The 21116-nt window shown below is 37.9% G+C and overlaps 1 protein-coding gene across 1 annotated transcript; it reads left to right on the top strand.

Annotated features, from left to right (window-relative positions):
* Positions 1-626: 626 nt before the first annotated feature.
* On the top strand, positions 627-20814 carry CFAP97D2 (CFAP97 domain containing 2). The gene is given in 6 exon segments (XM_016151972.2): positions 627-774; positions 5711-5791; positions 6756-6874; positions 14135-14173; positions 14175-14326; positions 20675-20814. Coding segments are annotated over 6 exon segments (495 nt in total). The 5' UTR covers positions 627-684; the 3' UTR covers positions 20689-20814.
* The last annotated feature ends 302 nt before the right edge of the window (positions 20815-21116 follow it).

Raw genomic sequence — 21116 nt, 5'->3', positions numbered from 1 at the left:
CATCCTCTCCAGAAGTGTGCCTATGACTTCGACAAAGATGTGTGTCTACACAGATATCATCACACCGCTTTTACTTCATGTGTCTCACAGAAAACCCATCCGAACCTGATGAAAGCTACTGACTGAAGAACAGCTTACAATGGCTAAAATTTTCTATAACTAATTCTCATCAATTGAAAAAAAAAAATTAATGAAGATTTGCCACCTAAACTGCAAAAAAAATATTTGGAGTTGTCCAAATTATTATAGATTATTCAAATCTAGAAGAAAAGGTGATAAGGAAGAGAGGAAGGAAGGGAGCGAGAGGAAAACATGGGAAAGGAGAGAATGAAAAGATGGAGAGAGGAAAGGAAGAAAGCAAGGAAATGAAGAAAGGAAGAGGAAAAAATGTTAAAGATGGAATTCTTTGACCTTATTTATGAGTATGAGGGAGGTGAGGAGTAGTCATCAAAATGGCATCACTAAGCTATTCAAGATGTCTTGCGAAAATACTCATTGGAGTGGAAAAATATTCAATTCTTCTTTGTTAAGCATGCACAGGCAATTCTCTCGCCCTCTTTTATTTCCCCTTAGCTTGGATGCCATGACGACTGTCATGTGATCCAGCAAACACAGCCCTTGGCAGGGTTGCACGGAAGCCTGAACTAGCCTCTCTCTGAAGGGAGGTTAGTTTTGTTGTTTGAGATGCACAGGGCACCCCAGCAGACTCTTTCCTGTGGCAAGGAGTGCCTGCAGAGCACCTGGGAGAAAGCCTACCAGAAGCACAGGAAAAAGGTAGGAAATGTGGGTGCCAGGCCCCTGTGGCTAAGGGTAAGGTCCCCAGAGCAGAACTCACAAAATGCCAGAGCTCTCCCTGGAAATGAAAAGCTAATTTTCTTTTCAGAGATGAAATGGTTGAAATCACATTTCCTTAAAAGGTTGGTCATATAGGTTGCCATACAATAAAAATTCTATTAAATAGATTATGGTTTTTATATGCCATGTTTTAGAACCATCCTTTCTCAGTTAAGGCATATGTTTATAAAATACTTATTTTTATAAATGACTCAAAATTATCATAAGACAAAAAGATCCGAGGGACCCTTCACCCTACCAAAACAGCATACTACAGTAGGCACAAAAAGTCAACTTTTATCTCTATTAGGAGATACATTATTATTTCCATTTCAATTTGATGCAAATGTGGATGTCTTTCGAGGAGGTAGCCAAGTGGAGGTAGCCAAGTGGTTCCAAAATAGCCTGCTGCGATCCTCTGCTCGGCGCTCCGTAGGCCGCTCTACATCTGTGCTCACCGAGTTGAGAAATGCTCTTAAGAAGAGGATCTTCTGGAACGGGTCATTGCTTTGTGTTGATTTAAGGTGATCCCTCAGGGCAGTGCACTCGAGGTTTTTTCAGGAAAAGGAGGCCCAGGTGAGCCTTTCTACTCCTGCAGGATTTTCCCCGCCTGGGTTGCGATGACACGGTAGCCTCAGGGAGGCTTGGGTCACACTTACAGCAAAGCTGGCCCAGGGCTCCCCACTCACACCTGGGCCCTGAGCCCACTATCCCTTCGAGAGCCCCACTGGGCACTCCTCCTGGCTGTTCCGGGGCTCACCCTCACTTTCTTAGACCTGGTCTTCTTAGAATTCTTGTTGTGCCCTCTATGGGAAGCACCCCTCCCCCATCCCTCTGTAGTGTCTTGTTCTGCTGGCCCATATCACTATATGATTGATGTAACAGATTTGTTTTATCTTGTTTGTTTCCTCCAGTCTGTGAGGGTGGTGGCTGCGTCCTGTCACCATATTCTCAACACCTAGAGAACACAATGTACACTTAGTAAATAGTTGCTGCCAGGGAAAGATTGAAAAGAATGAAAAAAAAAAGAAAAAGAATGGGCATGACAGTAATAAGTATAACTCAATAAGCATCACTGCTTTGAGTAACAGACAAGAATGTAAACACCATGGTATTTTGTTGTTCATTTGTGTATCCCAGGGACTATACTCATTCCTGGTAAGAGTTAGGTGGTCAGTAAACACCCCCAGCTTAAGTAACCAAGTGCTGTGCCTACAACACTGTAAGATAAAGAAGATTTGACAAAGTCATTGTGCAAAGTAGAGAAATGATTAAATGGAGAGAGTCAATGTGTTGATAGTTGGCACGGGCCCCAGGTATGGTTGGGAGCATAAATTCAAGTATCACTGACACATGCAGTTCTGTGGTGTCCCAGAAACACATTGGTGCTGGGTCTAACAATGGATTGTTGGCACATCCTAATGTGGCTTGTGGCCAGCAGCAGGGCATAGGGTCAGGGAACCGATAATCCTGGTATGAGGTGTTAAAGGTAGGGCCTTACCTGGAGGGGAATAAAGTGAAGATGGGGAGCCAGTCAGGGAGAGACACTGGGAGCCACATGAAGCCAAGGAGTCATGCTTGGGTACGGTCAACTAAGGAAGCTGAAAATAAAGGGCCTGTGGGTGAGGAATGAGACAACTGAAGCACAGCTTTCCAAAGGGGTGGGTCCAGGTGAGGACAATGCCTGGAGTCCTGGCAGGGGTTTCCTGGAGAGGAGAAGTCAGTTCATGAGAATGTTAGAGAATGGAGGGTTTTAGAGAATGGAGGGAGCTGGAAAGGCTGTCCTTATGGTGTAGAGCTCATTTAGGGGAAGACAAATCTGTGGTCCAGATGCTAAAGGCCCAGGTGAATGAGGGGACACATGTGCCTGCAGCAGAAGGAAAGGTGAGGGGGAACAAGAACAGTGAGTGTGAGGGCCACACAGCTCTGCTGGAACCAACAATAAAGAACCAATGAGACTCCATTTACCACTCCAAACCTCGCCAGTTAGCCTTGAAACTTGGCTTAGAACAAATTCTTCTTCCATATTGGGTGGTGGGGCGGGAGGGTAGTCAGCTCTTTAGACTAATTTCACTTCTTATTGCTTGGCTGAGAACCTGGGATATAAAGGACTTTGATGCAATAAAGGATAGAAAAGAGACTTGAAGGAGAGCACTGTGCCCAAGGCCATCTCTAGAAATCAAGCCCCTTATCCTCCTCAGCCTGGCATCTCAACGGAGCCTTCTACCTTACACCTGAATACATATGTATGCTAAAATAAAACAACTTTAATAAAATACAAATTGCTATTGATATTTTACTAACATAATAAAATATAAATATCTCATCCCTAAGCCAGTATCTTAATTACTAGGGAAATGCTGAAGGTGTTCCCTATAAAGCCAGAAATAAGACAAGGATGCCTACTATTTCTTACATTCTTTTAAATTGTATTGGAGGTATTAGCCAACGCAAGTAGACAAGACAGATCCATTAGGCAAGAAAATAGGGTTTTTTTTCTATTTCTAGGTAAAATGAGAGAAAATGTGGAGAACCCAAAAGAATCAATGGAAAAACAAATATAAATTGGGAAAAATAATTGCAACTTTGATCATAGACAGAGAGGTAATATCCTTATGTATAAAGAACTTCTAAAAATAAGAAAAAAACTTCAAACAACCCCATGTGAAAATAGACATATAATATGAACAAAAAGTTCACAGAAAAAGAATTGCAAATAGTTCTTAACCCATAAAACTGTCATCAACTTTACTTATAATAGAAAGATGCAAATGAAACGTGCACTTTAAAACCATTTCTCAACTATTGGTCTGGCAAAAAAATTTTCAAATTTGTTGGCAGTACTCTAATGGGCAAAAGGGCACAGCCCTGTAGGGGGCAGGGGAGGGGGGATGATTTAGCAATGTCTAATAAAATTATACACCCATTTTCCCTTTATCCAACAGTCCCATTTCTGAGTACCCATTCCAAAGGTGTATTTACAAAGATAAAAAAGAAATTGCAAAAGATTCTAATTGCATTATCTGTAATAGCAAAATTGAAACTAATCCAAATTGCAATTGCATTTCTGAGTATTTATTCAAAGAAAATCAAAACAATAATTTGTAAAGATTTATGCACCCCACCCACGTTCATGGCAGCACAATTTACAATAGCTACAAAAGATATGGAAGCAACCTAAATACCCATCAATAGATGATTGGATAAATAAGTTATGGCTCATATGTACAATGGAATGTTACTCATCCATTAAAAAAAATGAAATCCTATCATTTGCAATGACATGGATGAATATCCTAGAGGTTATTATGCTGAGTGAAATAAGTCAGACAGAGAAAGATAAATACCATATGATTTCACTTATATGCAGAATCTAAGGAACAAAAAGAACAAACTAATCAAAAACAGATTCACAAATTAAAGTGATGGCCAATCTGGTGATGGCCAGAGGGGAGGAGGGTTGGGGGGCTGGAAGAATGGGGTGAAGAGTTAAAGAAGTACAAATTAGTAGTTGATAGATGGTCACAGGGATGGGGAGCATGGCATAGGGAATGCAATTAGCATTAATATAATGGCTAGATGGAGAGCCAGAGGAGAGAAAAAGCAATTAGGGAGATTGTTTTATAAACTATTAAATGCCTAATCAATGTAGTGTATACTTGAAATTAATAAAAAAAAAAATGAGTTGGGTGAATGTTTTTACTCAATGAAGTACTATGAAGCTATAAAAAGGAATGAGAAACGTCTATATATATTATCTCAAGAACATATTGTGACATAAAAAAAAATGGGGTGAAAAATGTATAAAATATGCTGTTTATCTAAAAAAGAGATGAAAATGTATATAAATATATATTCACATAAATATGTTTACACATACACACATAATACCTATATCCTTATATTTTCAAAAATAGAAGAAATAACTGTAAAGTTCAAAGATTTGTTAACAGAGAATAGGAAGATGGTAGGGATAGGACCCAGACCACTTAGAAAAAGAAATTGTTTGGATTTGACTTAGAAGTCATGCAAATATTTTACATATTGTAAAACAAAATTAAAATTTGAAAGCATTCCAAAATGAGTGTGTTCTTCAAAACCTCTCACCATCTAGCCCTTTTGCCATCTCCTGGCTCCCCCCACCCCATAAGTGCTCTGTTCCATCACTGCACACTCCATGGGTTTGGTTTCCAGACTGCAGGACGCTCAAGCATTAATTTTAGACAGATTCAGCTGGCGGAGCTTCCCCATGCTATCACTTCCAGATTATCAGCTAATAGGTCCCAGTAGTTAATGATCTATAAGCAAGTAACTCTACTTGGGAGGATGTCTTTTAATTGCAAATAGTAATACATATTTGTATATGAACTCATGCATGAAGTCCATAACATTTTAAAATATAAATTTCTTCTCTTGTTTGTACATTTTCTGATAGGAAACTCTACAGGAATCATTTTGCATTTAATCAATGTTTAAGGCACTCATGTTGAAAGTATTGCTGGAGGCTCAGAGATTAGAGTGAGGTGGAAACAGGGACATAATTCACTGTCTTAAAGGCCTTTGGCAACAGAGTGCATAATAGAAATGTCAGTTGGTGGTTACGGGTAATGAATCCTCACTCCCGACCTACTTAATTCTCCACTTGGAAATAACAATGTAGGCTCATTTTTGAGGGTTGCCTGGATCCTCCAGGGGATATTTAGATTCTGAATTAAGTCCTGAGCCTCATTCAGAACTTTCTATCACAGGCTGACTTGCGATCTTCGGTGCCATGAATAAAGATCTATATGGCAACCCAGAAACTGAGTAACCTAAGCTCACATTAATTATTTACTAAAAGTGTGCCTGGGCTCACACCTCCCACTCTATGCCGTAGGTCCGGAGCGCCCAGCCGATCGTGGACACCCGTGCCCCGCTGTTTCTCAGCCACCTCCACCTGAACCTCAAGAAGCTAAAGGTAACTTTCAGTTCTACCTTCCAGTTACTGTCACAGCTAACTAGAAAATGTTAGCTTAAAAACCTAGGAAAATGGAAAAGGCAAGCTCAATAAGGAGTAAACAAGTCACCATCAAAGATAAAATGCCATCTAGGCAACCAATTCACCTCATCCCACCTCAAATGGAGCTGGTACGGAACTGCACCAGAAATCTTTCTCTGGTCTTCCTGTAGATCTGCCTCGTCTAGAGGAAAAGGGAGAGGGGGAAGAGGAAGAGATGAAATTTTCAGTGTCATTTATTTAGCGTGGTTCTAGAGTAATTAGCATCATTTCTTTAAACCAGATGGTTTCGAGACCACCTCAGAATATTTATTTCTTGAAGCTTAAGCCATCTAGTGAGAGTAAGAATCATATGGTTTGGTAACAGTAATGACGCCAAAAGCAAAATGCAATATACTTTTTGTTTAGTACCTGTTAAGTAATAATCTCCTAAATGAGCCGAGTAAAAGCTGAGTAACCAGTTTTGAGCAAACCAGTAGATCATTTAATTTAAAAACTAAAACAAGAGGATGGTTGTTTCCTCTGGGCTTAAATTTTTTCTTCGTCGGAACAGTATAAAATATCTCTCTTAAAATATAAAATTATTTCCTCATTAGCATCACTGTTGCAGGTCAGAATTTTAGAGATTGACCTAATTTCACTAAGAATTTTATCATCTTTGCTGTTACTTCCACCCAAGCATATGAAATTTGGCCCTATCTTTATGTCTTTCAATTCATAGACAAAAAAGCCTGCATACGTCACACTTGTAGCTGAAGCTTGCCACAGCAGTGCTTGCTGATATTTGAGGAGGCAATGTGAACCCCACAGGGTGCTCAAGTTAAAGGAAGTGTGGGGTTGAAGGGATCCTCTGAATAAATCTGTGCACATTATTAGCACGGACACAGCTGGTGCTTCTAAAGTCTCCTTGTGTGTCTGCCTGCAGCTGGAGGAGGAGCGGCTCTCTGTCATTGTCAGGGACAACCATTTGCTTCTGGAAAAGATATCCTGCATTATGAGGACCAGAGGACAGACCACCAACAGAAATGACTACACACACAGGAGGTAAGTGGGGCCCCCCCGCACTGGTCAGCACCAAACTTGGAAGGACTCTAAGCATTTGGCTCCAGGGCCTGAGCAGAAGAGTTGCCCAGGAGCCAGAGTGAGGCATTTCTGTCCCTACTCTAAAGGGTCATATGCCAAAGAAATGCCTTTTTCTCTGTGGTCTATGAATCAAAATTTTACCGAAGACTCAACTTCACTCTGAAGGATTTGGAGTAAATAGAGCAAACCTGGGTTTCGGGAATGCTTTGTGCTTCCTGGCTTACCCACTGTCAAACCCCTGTCACTGAAAGTTAGAGCTATGGGTCAACCACCATTTTCTTAAGACAGTTTACATGAGATCTAGAATCACTCTCTAGTTCAGTGCTACTTACCTTGAAGATGTTATGAAAGATAACAGTTAATCTGAGGTGTCACTCAGAGAGAAATTTACCACTGTCCTCACTCCTAACTCCAGAGCTCTGAGATTTTGGCCAGGGAGAGAATCAGGTCATAAAACAGAGAGCTCATGATCTCTTCTCAAAGGAACTGACTTCATCTGCAGCAGAGTGTGGGGAAGTGTAAGCCTCACTGTACATAAAATAAAAGGCATCCAAATTGGAAAGGAAGAAGTAAAATTGTCTCTATTCACAGATGGTATGATCTTGCACATAGGAAATCCTAAGGAAACCACTAAAAATGTTATTAGAACTAATACACAAATCCAACAAAGTAGCAGTATACAAGATCAATATACAAAAGTTAATTATATACAATTACATATTGCAATGAACAATTCAAAAATGAAATTCAGAAAATGAACAAAATACCTGGGGATGAATTTAACAAAACTTATATTCTGAAATTGTAAAACATTTTGAGAGAAATTAAAGAAGAGCCAAATAAATAGGGAAAAAATCCTTTGTTTGTGGATAGGAAGACTTAATGTTGTTAAGATGGCAATATTCCCCAAGTTGATCTACAGATTAAATGCAATCTCTATCAGAATCCCTGCTGACTTCTTTGTAAAAATTGATAAGCTGGTTCTAAAATTCATATGGAATTGCAAGGGACACCAAATAGTCAAAACAATCCTGAAAAAAAAAGAATGAAATAGGAGGACTCATGTGTCCTGATTTCAAAACTTACTACAAAGCAATGAAAATCAGGGCAATATGGCACTGTCATAAGGGCAGACGTGTAGATCAATGAAACAGAATTGAAAATCCAGATATACACCCATGTGTCTACAGTCGATTTTTTTCAACAACATTGCCAAGACCATTTAATGTGGAAAGAATAGTTTTTTCAACAAATGGTGCTGGGACAACTCTATATTCACATGCAAAAGAATGAAGTTGGACTCTTACCTCACACCATATACAAGAATTAACTCAAAATGAATTATAACTGAAACTGTAAAACTCTCAGAAGAAAACATAGAGGTGAGGCTTCCTGATCTCATATTTAGCAATGGCTTTAGCTATGACACTAAAAGCATGAACAACAAAAGAAAAAACAGATAAATTGGAGTAACTCAAAATTAAGAACTTTTATGCTTCAAAGACACTGTCAAGAAAATAAAAAGACAACCCACACAATGGGAGAAAATATTTGCAAATCATATATCACATAAGGAAACTACACCCAGAAAAATGAAGAACTCTTATAGATTAATGATAAAAAGACAAATAACCCAATCAAAAGATGGACAAAGGATCTGAATAGATAGTTCTCCAAGGAAGATATACAAAAGACTAATAAGCACATGGAAAAAAAACTCGACATCATTAATCATCAGGAAAATGCAAGTCAAAATCACAATATGATACCACATGACACCCACTAGGTTGGCTAGAATCAAAAAGGCAGATAATATCAAGTGTTGGTGAGGATATAAAAAATTAGATCCCTTGTCTACTGCTGGTAGAAATAGAAAATGGTGCAGTTACTTTGGAAAACAGTCTTGCAGTTCTACTAATGGTTAAACATAGAGTTGCTGTATGATTCAGCAATTACACTCCTATTAAATACACAAGAGAAATGAAAACATGTCTATAAATAAAACTTGTACATCAGTGTTCACAGAAGCATAATTCATAATAGCCAAATGCTCATCAACTGAAGAATGTATAACCAAAATTTGGTATGCCCATACAATAGAACATTATTCAGCCATTATAATGAATGAAGTACTAAAATATACAACATGGATGAACCTTGAAAACATTATGCTACGTGAAAGAAGCCAGTTTACAAAGGACAAAGTATTATATGATTTCATTTATATGAAATGTCCATAATAGGGAAATCTATAGAAATAGAAAACAGATTAGCTATTGCTTGGGACTAGGGGGTTTGGAGGTACAGTGAATTGATAGTTAAAGGGTACAGGGTTTCTTCTGGAGTGTGATGAAAGTGTTCTCATTGATTGTGCTAATGGTTGCAATGAAAATGTTCTCGTTGACTGTGCTGATGGTTACACATATCCAAGACACTTGTATGGGGTTAGGAAAAAGTTTTCATCTTAAAAGAATAGGCCTTAAAATGGTAAATAAGTCTCACTGCTGAAAAGATGGTGAAATAGGAAGCACCAGGAATCTGACTCCCCACCTAGACTACAATTGAACCAGCAGAATCTGTATAAAATATCTATGTTGGAACTCTGGAGTCTATTGAAGGCTTGCAACTTCCAGGGGGAAGGCTTCCATGGTAAATGTGGTTAATTTCAGTCAATATCGGGTTTGCACATTGATCGCTCATGGCTGCTTCTAATCACAGATGTGCAGGTGAAGAGGTGGCAGCCATTCTTGTTGCACCTGTTCCAGTTGGTGCAGGACCATCTTAACTTCAGCTGAAGTGATTTCCGAGGAGCTTAAAGGACCAGTGCTTTTTCTCTAGCCCTCCCTTATTTTCCTCTTTTCTCCTTTTAGAAGTCAGACATTAAAGACTAGGACATAAAAAAAACAATTGCATATACAGGATAAATTGGAAAGTGACAGTGCATGCCTAAGAAAAAGCTCAGAAAAAAAATTAAGACAATAAGTTTGATCTTTGGCATAGAGACAGCCTACAGCAATAAAAAAAAGTTTTAAAAACCAGCAAAGCTTGAGAAAGGGGAGAATATGATTTCCAGAGTTACCACATTATTAAATTCAAATGCCCAGTTTTCAACCAAAAATCACAAGACATGCGAAGAAACAAGAAAGTAAGCCTCATTCAAAGGAACAAAAAGTGAATCAACATAAACTGCCTGAAAACAACCTGATGTGAGTTATACTAGACAAAAACTTTAAAGCAACCCTCTTAAAGATGTTTAAAGAACTAAAGGAAGATGTGGAGAAAGTCAAGAAAACAATGTGTGGACAAAATGAAAACATCAATAAAGATACAGAAAACCAAAAAAGAAACCAAAAAAAAAAAAATACTGTAGTTGAAAGGTATGATAACAGAAATGAAAATTTTACTCGAGATAGTTTAAGTCAGATTTTATCAGGCAGAAGAAAGAAACAGTAAATTTGAAGACAGAGCAATGGAAATTATCAAGGCTGAGGAACAGAATGAGAAATATTGAAGAAAAGACAGAAGGGCTTAAAAGACCTGTGGGACATCTCCAAGAAGATAATGGGGCAGAGAGAATATTTGAAGAAATGATGGTTATAAATTTCCCAAATTTGATTCAGGAAGCATAACAAACTTCAAGAAAGGTGAACTCAAAGATATCCGTGTGAAGACACATTATAATCATACATTGGAAAGAAAAAAGAATCTTGAAAGCAACAAGAAAGAAACAAATTATCACATACAGGAATCATCAATATGATTATCAGTAGATTTCTTATCAGAAACTTTGGAGGCCAGACGCAGTGGGTTGATATATTCAGAGTGCTAAAAGAAAAAAACTGTCAACTAAGAATTCTATATCTGGCAAATCTGTCCTTTAAAAACAAGGGATAAATTAAGACATTTCCAGGTAAACGAAAGTTGAGGGAGTTCCTGACCACTAGAACTGCCCTGCAGGAAATGGTCAAGGGAGGCCTACAGGGTGAAATTAAAGGACCCTGAACAGGAACTTGAAGCCATATGGAGAAATAAAGATTTCAACAAAGGTGAATACATGGACAAATACCAAATCTCGTATTATTGGAACTTTGGTTTGCAACTCCAAATCTTGTTTTCTACATAATTTCAGAAACTAACTCATCAAAATAATTATTATTTCATATTACCAATTCCAATGGTAAGCATCAATCAAATAGCCACGCACAAATAATAGAATATACACAAAAGGAAATTAGAGAAGAATTTAAATCTTTTGCTACAAAAAACTCAAGTAAATACAGAAGAAAACATTAATACAGGAAATGAGAGAACAAAAACCTATATGGCATATAGAAAAAACATAGAAAAATGGTAGAATTTTTTCCTTATCAGTCATTACTTTAAATATAAATGAATAAACTCTCCAATCAAAAGACAAAGATTCATAGAATGGATACAAACAACAATATATTGTCTACAAAATAATCACAAAGATCCAAACACACAACCAGATTGAAAGTTAAAGAATGGAAAAATACATCCCATGCAAATAGTAACCAAGAGAATAGAGGTGGCCATACTAATACCCAATAAAATATACTTTAGATTTAAAGAGACAAAGGATATTACATATTAGTAAAATGTTTATTACAGCAAGAAAATATAAAAATTATAAACATTTACACACCTAATGACAGATAATCAAAATATATGAAGCAAAAACTGACAGAATTGAATTGAGAAACAGACAGTTCTACAATAATTGTTGGAGATTTCAATACCCCACTCACAATTATGGATAGAACAACCAGACAGAAAATAAATAAGGAAATAGAGGACTTAAATAACACACTATCTGTAACAGACATACACAGACCACCTTACCGATTGACAGTGTATGCATTCTTCTCAAGCGCACGCAGGACATCTTCCAGGGTAGATCATCTTATGTCACAAATTAAATCTCAGTGGATTTAAAAAGATACAAAGTATTTTCCCTGACCACATTGGGATGAAGTTAGAAATTAATAACAGAAGAAAAACTGGAAAATTCACATAATTGTGGAAATTAAACAACATGCTCTTAAACAACCAATTTATAAAAGAAATCATGAGAGAAAATAGAAAATGCTTAGAGATGAATGAAAATAAAAACATAACATATGAAAATTTATTGGCTGGAACAAAAGTGGTATTAAAGAGAGAATTTATAGCTATAAACATACTAAAAAATAAGAAAGATCTCAAATCGACCACCTTATCTTCTAACTTAAGGAACTAGAAAAAGCCTCATGACCATAGGGGGTCTGTCTATTTTGTTCATCAGTGTAGACACAGTTCCTGGCACCCAACACGTGTTCTATAAGTATTTGTTGAATAACTGAACAATCGGATGAGCTCATCAATGACTGTCCGGTTACCAAATTCATTGAACTGTTTCCTTTTAAAGTTTTAAAAATAATATTCATATTTTCCTGATCGGAAAGTAATACACATTTGTATTAGAGGCTATAAAGAAAAATTTAATTTAATTACCTGTAATTCCATTGCTTGGAGATAATAATTTTTTGTATATTTGTCTGCATTTTCTTATAATTATATTTTTGTGCACATATATATGTATTACGTACAATTAAAATTGTACCTCATATATAATCTTACATCCTGACTTTTTTCACCTAACGTTAAATCAAAATAATTTTTATACCTCATTAAAATGTTTCCTTGAACATTAATTATGGGTTCATCACATGTTCTGATACGACAGCACCATAGCGTTTAACATCAATGTCCATTCCCTTCTGGTTTTAACTCTTTCTCAACTCTCTCTTACATTTCCTTTCTGGCTAATTATTTTCTTCTGCCCCGTTTGGCCCCCTCCTCTCTCCCTAAATTCCCTTCAGTGCTGGTGCCCTTTCCGATCCCTGCTTTGACTTCAACATCACTCCAATGTTGCAGATTCCTTCACATATTCATGTCTTTTGCATTATTGTCACCCCAAGCGTCAGCCAAACAGGTGATTCTACCTAAATGTTCCACCATAACCCAAACCCAGTGAGACCACGTGCTCAAGTTCCAGCTCCACCCCCGGTTCACTCTGTGACTTTAGGCAAGTTTTTAACCTCAGAAAGACTAATTTTAGTGCCTACCTCTAAGGGCTAAGTTAGATAGATTCTAAGATATGCCATCCTCCTTTCCCCTACCTATTCCCCACTCCACATTTTAATGCCTCTGAAGTGGGAGTGCATCATACAGTACATAGCGTGGCATTGTTTTTCTGGCAACAATTTTTCTTTCTTGGTGGTATATAAAATAATAGATGGCAATCTGTTATCAATGAAGTGCATAAAGTATATAGAAGAGTGATCAATAAATGTTTTGATAGTGAATGATGCTCCACTATTATTTCCTATTTCAACAACTCTCCTCATATTCACCCAGTCACTCAATCCTAAGACCTGTGCTTCATTTTTCTCTGATTAGGAGCCAGCTGCTCTTGGTTCTTCCTCTCCAACAGCTACCTTCCTTACCCAGGTGCAGTCACCCGACTCAGGCCTCTTCCACCCTCACCTGAACCACAGCAATGGGCTCCCAGTCTCATTCCCTCCAATCTGTTCTCGCCCTTTTGTCCACAGTTATCTTTCTAAAATGCGCATTTGAACATGGTTTAAAGCCATTCAGTAGCTTCTCATTGCCTTCAAGATGAGTCAGAACTCCTTGAGCTGCACGCAAGCTCTCCAAAGTCCAGCCTCTGTCAACCTCCCACTGTACTCCTCTAGATGTGTTATGTCACCTGGGATTTCCTTCCTCTTCTTGCTTGCCTGGCGACACCCACCATTCTTTCAGGGCTCTGTCTCAGTGTCACTTCTCCTGATTGTCACCTCTTCCTACTGTCATCCTCAGGAAGCCCTGAGCATTCCCATCTCTGTGTCTCCAACGCATCTACAGCGCCGTGTTTCATTTTCTCTTCTACATGTCACTTCCCTTACTGGGCCATAAGTTCCATAAGCTCAGGACTGTGTTTGTTCATCTCTGAAGCCTAGCACCTCCCAGTCTGGGCACCTGGAGAAGAATGAGCTACTAAGTGTTTGTAAAACAAGTGAAGGAGAGTAAACACTTCCTCTCCGGGAGTCTTTTCTACGCTGTTGGCACTCGAACTCATCCTTTTTAATGTAGAATGAGGACTCTGTTACAGGCTTTAACTTTCAGTATTTCAAGAAATATGTATGCTGTTTTTTGGAGTCTGAACAGGGAGAAAAGAGAACAGGAACTTCACACAGTGCAAAGAGACAATAAAATCATTCTGGGAAGGATCACAGACTCAGAGCCGTTGTATCGAACTCAAAGATGGCAAGAAGACTGGGCAAGAACTGAGAAGTACAGGAAGGCCCTTGCAGAATATTGTGGGAGACAGCAGACATGCCAAGGGAAAAGGTACTTGAGGTTTCTTTTTCTCTTTTAAATCAATAGCTATCTAAAATTTCCATTTACTTCCTCAGATTCATCAACTACATGGACTCACAGATTCTTTGCTGTTTTAGGGCATTTTATTCTATTGTCAAAAAGTGTATGCCAAATGGTCATATTCTAATAATAGAAGACACAGAACAATGACTCAGCTGATGAATTCATCCACTATTTCCTCACATACACACAAATTATTAGAGATAAAAATGAGCTCAGTTGATTGACTATAGGTTGTGCAAGAAAGATTTGGTGAAAAATAATAACTTAGCAGGATAGTATGCATAAAATTTCATTAGGAAATCATGTGAAATGCTGAATTAGCTGTCATACACTGTATCCAGAAAAGCAAAGAAACATAGTAATTTGAAAGAGTTTGCCAGATAATTTAAACCCTCCATCCCACTGTTGTTGCTGGCAAAACCATAATTCTAAAGGAAGCAAAACTAATTTTAATTTCGTCATTAATTATCTGGCTCATGAATTTCCCATGAATGAAATTAAAGTGTTGCAAGAGCTTCACTCACTCCCCTTACCTGGATATATAGCCACTATATTGTGAAGCATTTTGTCAGATTGCTTTCTCTTGAGATCTGGTTCATCATGAGGAAAAATGCATGATATCAAATTTTCAGTAAACACTGCTGCTCCCAAGCCCCACCCCTGAGCATGCTCCAGGCCTATAGTCTCCTGTCCCATGCTCGTCCCCCAAAGGGTTCTGTTTCTTTAGGTCCTTGCCGGCCCCACAGACATTAGAGTTAGTGTTGGCTCTACCAGTGCTTTTTTACTCGACTGGTAGGGATTGGGAAGTCCCAGCTTTCTTCCTTGCTTGAACACTTCTGACAGACTCTTGAGGCATGGAAAGAACAAGTATCTTTTGCAATGATACATAACATAGAAGCATTGCTAATTACTGAAGCATTCAGAGAATTTAGTTTGTTTGCAATTTATATTGAAAATTTGAACATTTTGTTTCAAATCTTCATTTATAAAATGAATATTTCTTTATTGTAGAAAACAAAATTTCAAACAGTACAGAGTATCTACGTAAAAGGTGGGACTCCTCTTGGCCTGAACTCCCTAAAAGTAATCACCGTTAACTACATGTTTGTGAATATTGGCTTTATTCATTATTTGTTTTTTTTAAAACAAAAATAGGGTCAAAACAAAAATAGTTTTCTGTAAGTTGCTCATTTCATTCAATAACTTCTCATGGAAATAGTTTCATGTAATACATAAAGATCTTTTCTATTCTTTTTTAGCAGTTAGAAAGTATTTTTGCACAGATGTGCCATAATTTATTTAATCAATTTCCTAACTGTAGAAATTTAGATTGTTTCCAGTTTTTCACTATTTTAAATGAAACTGTGACAATTATCCTAGCTCATATATATATCTTTACATATATTATTTCTGTAATTATATTCCTAAAAGGAAAGTTGTTAAATCAAAAGTTATGCACATTTAATTTTTTGATACAGTCAAATTGCTCTCTAAAATGGTCTGCAAGTTATACCTCTAATTACAGTGGCATCAAATGTCTGTTTCTTTTCAACTGGGACCCCATGTTACTTGTATTGTTACCTCTGCTTCCAGCCTTCAGTTTATACCTGTCTAAGTTGTCCCCCCTCCCCCATCCCAACACACACACACACACACACACACACACACACACACACACACACACCTACACACACACACACACTTCCACCCCTGACCTATAGATGTTGCGGTTTCTCTTTAAGAATTGGATCTCTGAAGGTGGGGCGTCTCCTCCCACATGCTCGTGGCACACACCCAGGGATGGGGGGGGGGGAACCTGGCACACCTGGGGTGTGGTCCGTGGCTCCTCTGGAGCTCGAACCCTGGACCTTCTGCGTGTAAAGTAGACTTGCTAACCACTACTCTATGGAATCACCACTCTAATTTGTTTTTTGACATCAATTTATTTTTAATATTTCTGTGTCATTTTTTTTCAAGTTTGTGTCTTCTAAACAGAATACTATAATTTTGCTTTTCATTTAGTCTTCCTCAGTTTTATCCATTTATATTTATTGACATAAGTATGTACTTGCTTTCGTTTCTGCTTTTTTTTTTTTGGTCTGTTTCTTTGCGCGCGCGCGCGTGCACACACACACACACACACACACACACACAGCCACGTGCCCCAAACTGTTTTCTTAGCAAATGTCAAGAAAATGTTTGGAACCTATGCTTCAAATCCATCCTTCATTCATTTACTTTGACTCTCTTAAAAGTCTTCTTTTACATAACAGGAAACAAATAAAGCCCAAGAGATGTTAAGATAAAGCAAAACAAAGAAAAGGAAAACAGAAGCCTCTAGAGTTAAGGTTTCCTGCAGCGGCAGCCCAGAGTCTGCACTTTATTAGAAGTGTTACCAGCTCTGCTAAGTGTTTCAAGCTTGGTCTCTGTGATGCAGCCCTGAGGAATGGTGCCTTGGCTAGAAGCATTCAGTTCTGACAAAGACCAGACGGCAGGGAGCCAGGCTGGCTGGCTTCCCAGCTCTGGGTCTCCTGGTGAGATTATCACTGCTCTGTGCTTTCCCTTCTCATGAAAAGACAAGCATAGAAATGCACACGGAAACAAATGCCAACTCATTGCCTCTGGATCCCAAGTCATAATTGTGATCTGAATGTCCCAAATCAAAAGGTAGCTCTGACACAAGCAACTGTCACACTGGGGTCTTCTGCTTCTGTGTGTCTGTGAGGGAGGAAAGTAGTGACAGGCACAAGGGCAGAAGGATGGGCTATGGAATTCCTCAGTCGGAAATTCCCTTCCCTGCCATGGGGTCTGAGGGCTTTGAACTAGCAGGGCTTGCTCTTTTCCTCCACGCCCCTGCCCACCCTCAGCCTTGGAAAAATCGGGGCACTTTTTATGGGTAGGGCTCTTCCCTACAGAAAGGAAAACAAAATCAAACTATTAAAAAACTGCAGGGTTAGGAAGGAAAGAACTAAGTTGCATAGGACAAGAAAGTTGGAAAGTGGTCTGAAGAAATTCCAATAGCTGCCCTTGACCAAACGCCACCTCCCAGATATCTGGTCAGCTGGGACTGGAACCTTTGCTGGTCCAGTACACACAGGATATACCACAGTTTACCTTTAAATTTCCAGAAAATGTGCCTCTTGTTGACTTAGCAGAGAAAGTTGCCCATCTTCCCTAGAGCCCATATTCTTTCTCTTTTCCTGGAACAGTCTCTCCCAAGGGAACACTGTACATTTCTTACTTTGCTGAAGGGCTGCTCTCCTGATATCTCAATCTTTTTTCTTTTTCTTTCTTTTTTGTTTGTAAATTTAAATATTAATTTGAAATGTATCTCAAATATTTTGAAGGAAGGGTTTCAACTTTCCACCCTTCTCATCCTTTCCAAATCATCCTCATTTATCCCTAACTCCAGAGTGGGAAATTACTTAATTAATTTGATAACATTTTTTACTAAGGGAGGATCAGATATCTATAGAATCATTCAATAAAATCCATCAGCCATCCTGGAATTTACTGGAGCCTCCAGTTAACTGCAAGTTGTATTACTCTAATCTAGTACCTCAACCCCAAATAATGCCCATACATGAAAAGGAAATAAAGATAAAACAAACACAAGTGATCTCTAGGAGCAACAGTTAAATGTTTGCGTGGTCAGTGCAGAGTGGCATGGTGGAGACACCGGGAACATGAGGCTGACTCCAAGGTCACTAAGCCTCCTTTGAACCTCAAGTTCTAGTTTATAAGGAAAGGACATGAACCATCTCCTAGAACTCATGTCAGGGTTAAATGAGTAGCATTTGCCAAAATGACTATAAAAATACCTGTCATTTCCTTGGCAAGCAATTAAATTCTTTCTGTCTTTACTGTTTGCATCTGCCACACAGAATAAAAACACTGACAAATACAATAACACTAATTTGAAAAGATATCTGCACCTATGTTCATTGCAGCACTATGTTCAATAGCCAAGACATGGAAACAACCTAAGTGTCTACTGATGAATGAACAGATAAAGAAATTGTGGTATATTATATAATGTAATATTGTTCAGCCATTAAAAAAAGTAAAATCTTGCCATTTGAGACAATATGGATGAACCTCGAGGGCATTATGCTAAGTGAAATGAGTCAGACAGAGAAAGGCAAATACAGTATGATCTCTCCTACATGTCAAATCTTAAAAAAAATAACAAAATGAAACAAAACAAAAAACCCAAGTTCATAGATACAGAAAACAAATTAGTGTTTGCCAGAGGCAGGGGAATGGGAGAAATGGATAAAGAAGTTCAAAGAGTTCAAAAAAAAAGTAAAGGCAGATCCTTTAACATTTATGCAAACTCTAAATTCTGTTTATCAAAAATCATTTATGAAGAACATTTGGGCAAGTAGTGTCTTGACATTTACTCACCTCAAGGAATTAGTGTATATGGTTGTATGTGTGTATTAGAGAAGCGAGTGTGAAAATAAATGGGGTGATGAAGAAGTAGGGGTTGCTGTTAAAGTTACTTCAATTCTTCTCTGATTGTAAAGAACCAAGAATAGGGTGATATTTTTACATAGGTAGTTGGAATCAAGAATTTAATTATCAAAATATTTCTGTATCATCAGTCAACAATTTTGATTGAGAACCTACTATATTTCAAGCACTAAGCATAGCTACCTATAGGATTTGTTAATTTAGGCTTATAGTTAGAACTGAAAGAGAATCCAGCAGGTTTTATTTAAAGGTTTTAACCATTTAAAACAATGGGGAAAATTTAATGCAGCTTATTTTAAGCTACAGAAATCCATCGCCGTGTTTATTGAACTAGCTTTTCAATTTACCCCTTGAGCAATACATAAGCTGTGGGAGTATTCTGTAATTATATTGGCCATTCCTTGATGGGTTGTTTGCCTGATTATGTCTTAACTATATTGTGCAAATAAATAAAACTCTAAGAATTCAACTAGAATTTTAGATGGAACACTGATATGTTCGTTGTATCCCCCACGCACTATGGAAGGTTAGGGCATGTGGACATTCTCCAGTGAGGGAGATGGCAGTAAGCCTTAATTCTCCCCTTTTCCAAATCCAAATATTTTCCTAGCAGAAAAAGAAACCCTATTCTACTTCTTTTCCTGAGAGACTTGCACAACTAGGTCCCACTACCATAGATTTTATCCACAGATGGTTCCCAGAACAGCCTTCAGGGAGGGGTAAGGGGAAAAAAAGAAAGAAAAAAAGAAAACAAAACTGGGATTTGGGTAGCATCTTAAAGGCACTGCACATCCAACACCAACAAGTAGACAAGTTTCGAAGTGCAAATGTAGAAATACTGATTTAGTATAGAAATACTTTGATGCATTTTGGAAAATTTTCAACATCAAAATTGTATCAATAAAAGATTATCTGATTTAAAAGACATTTCTCCAAAGAAGATGTATAAATGGCCAATAAGCCCACGAGAAAATGCCCAACATTATTAGGGAAATGTAACTCAGAACCATAAGACTTTACTTCACACTCATTAGTTGACTAGAAACAAAAGACAAATGTTGAAGAGGGATGTGGAGGAACTGGAACTCTCATCCTCTGCTGGTAGGCATGTTAACGGTGCAGCCACTTTGTAAAACTATCTGGCTGCTCCTCAAAATGTTAAACATAAGGTTACTATATAACCTAACAATTCCACTCCTACCCAAGATAATTGAAAAACGTATGCCCACACAAAAATGTGTACAAGAATGTTTAGAGCAGCATTATTATAATAACCAAATGTCAGAGATAAACCAAATGTCCATCAACTGGTGAACAGATAAACAAAATGTGATATAACCATACAATAGAATATTATGCAACTATAGAAAGGAATAAAGTTCTGATCATATTACATCGTATAAGGTAAATCTTGAAAACCTTATGCTTAGTGAAAGAAGCCAGATATACACGGCCACATATTGTATGATTCCACTTACATGAAATGTCCAGAATAGGCAAGTCCACAGAGACACAAAGTAGATTAGTGATTGGCAGGGGATGTGGGGAGGAGAATCAGGGGATGATAGCTAAGGAGTATGGGTTTTTGAGGGCAGGGTGATGAAATTCTTCTAAAATTGGATTTGGTGATGATTCACAATACTGAATATGGTATAGAACTATGTCTCAATGAAGCTGTTATTTAAAAAAAAAAAAAAGATTCTATGATTAATTCTAAATAAAGTAGAATTGTCAATAAATTGAAATACTCCATTTTCCGATGCATTCTAGTAAATTAATATTCTACTATCCTTGCCTAAGGAAGGTATTTATTTACATTATGTATTTTTGATCCAGCAGGAACCAAAATTTAAGGCCGCACCAAGCCTGGACCCAAAAAGTGAAGTGGGAAGGGAGGACTCAGAACAAAAATTGCAAAAAGAAGACAAGTCTGAGAAGCAACAATGGGGAAATGGCAAGGCTGCCATGGGCTCCCCAGTGCCCAAGCCACCACTGGTAGTCAGAGCTGCTGGCCAGGTCCTCTCCACTGTTGTCACATTGAGGACAGCTGTAAATGTGCATGAGGCAGCACTATAAAATGGTGTGTGTTTACACAATGTACTTGACCAGATGATGAAGCAAAACTATTTTTTGTGCTTCTTAGGCTGATAACTGGAAACAAATTATGCAGAGTAATATTGGGAGTTCAAGGATTTTGAAGTACATTTTTTTTCTCTAGCTATTAATACTAACTCTGTTACTATATTTTGTGCTGTTGCAGATTTGTTTCTAATTCCAGAGT

Source organism: Rousettus aegyptiacus, unplaced genomic scaffold (assembly GCF_014176215.1).
Source record: "Rousettus aegyptiacus isolate mRouAeg1 unplaced genomic scaffold, mRouAeg1.p scaffold_m13_p_11, whole genome shotgun sequence".
Taxonomy (NCBI): Eukaryota; Metazoa; Chordata; class Mammalia; order Chiroptera; family Pteropodidae; genus Rousettus; species Rousettus aegyptiacus.
The sequence above is the reverse complement of the archived record's forward strand: the minus strand, read 5'-3'. Positions and strand labels throughout refer to the sequence as shown.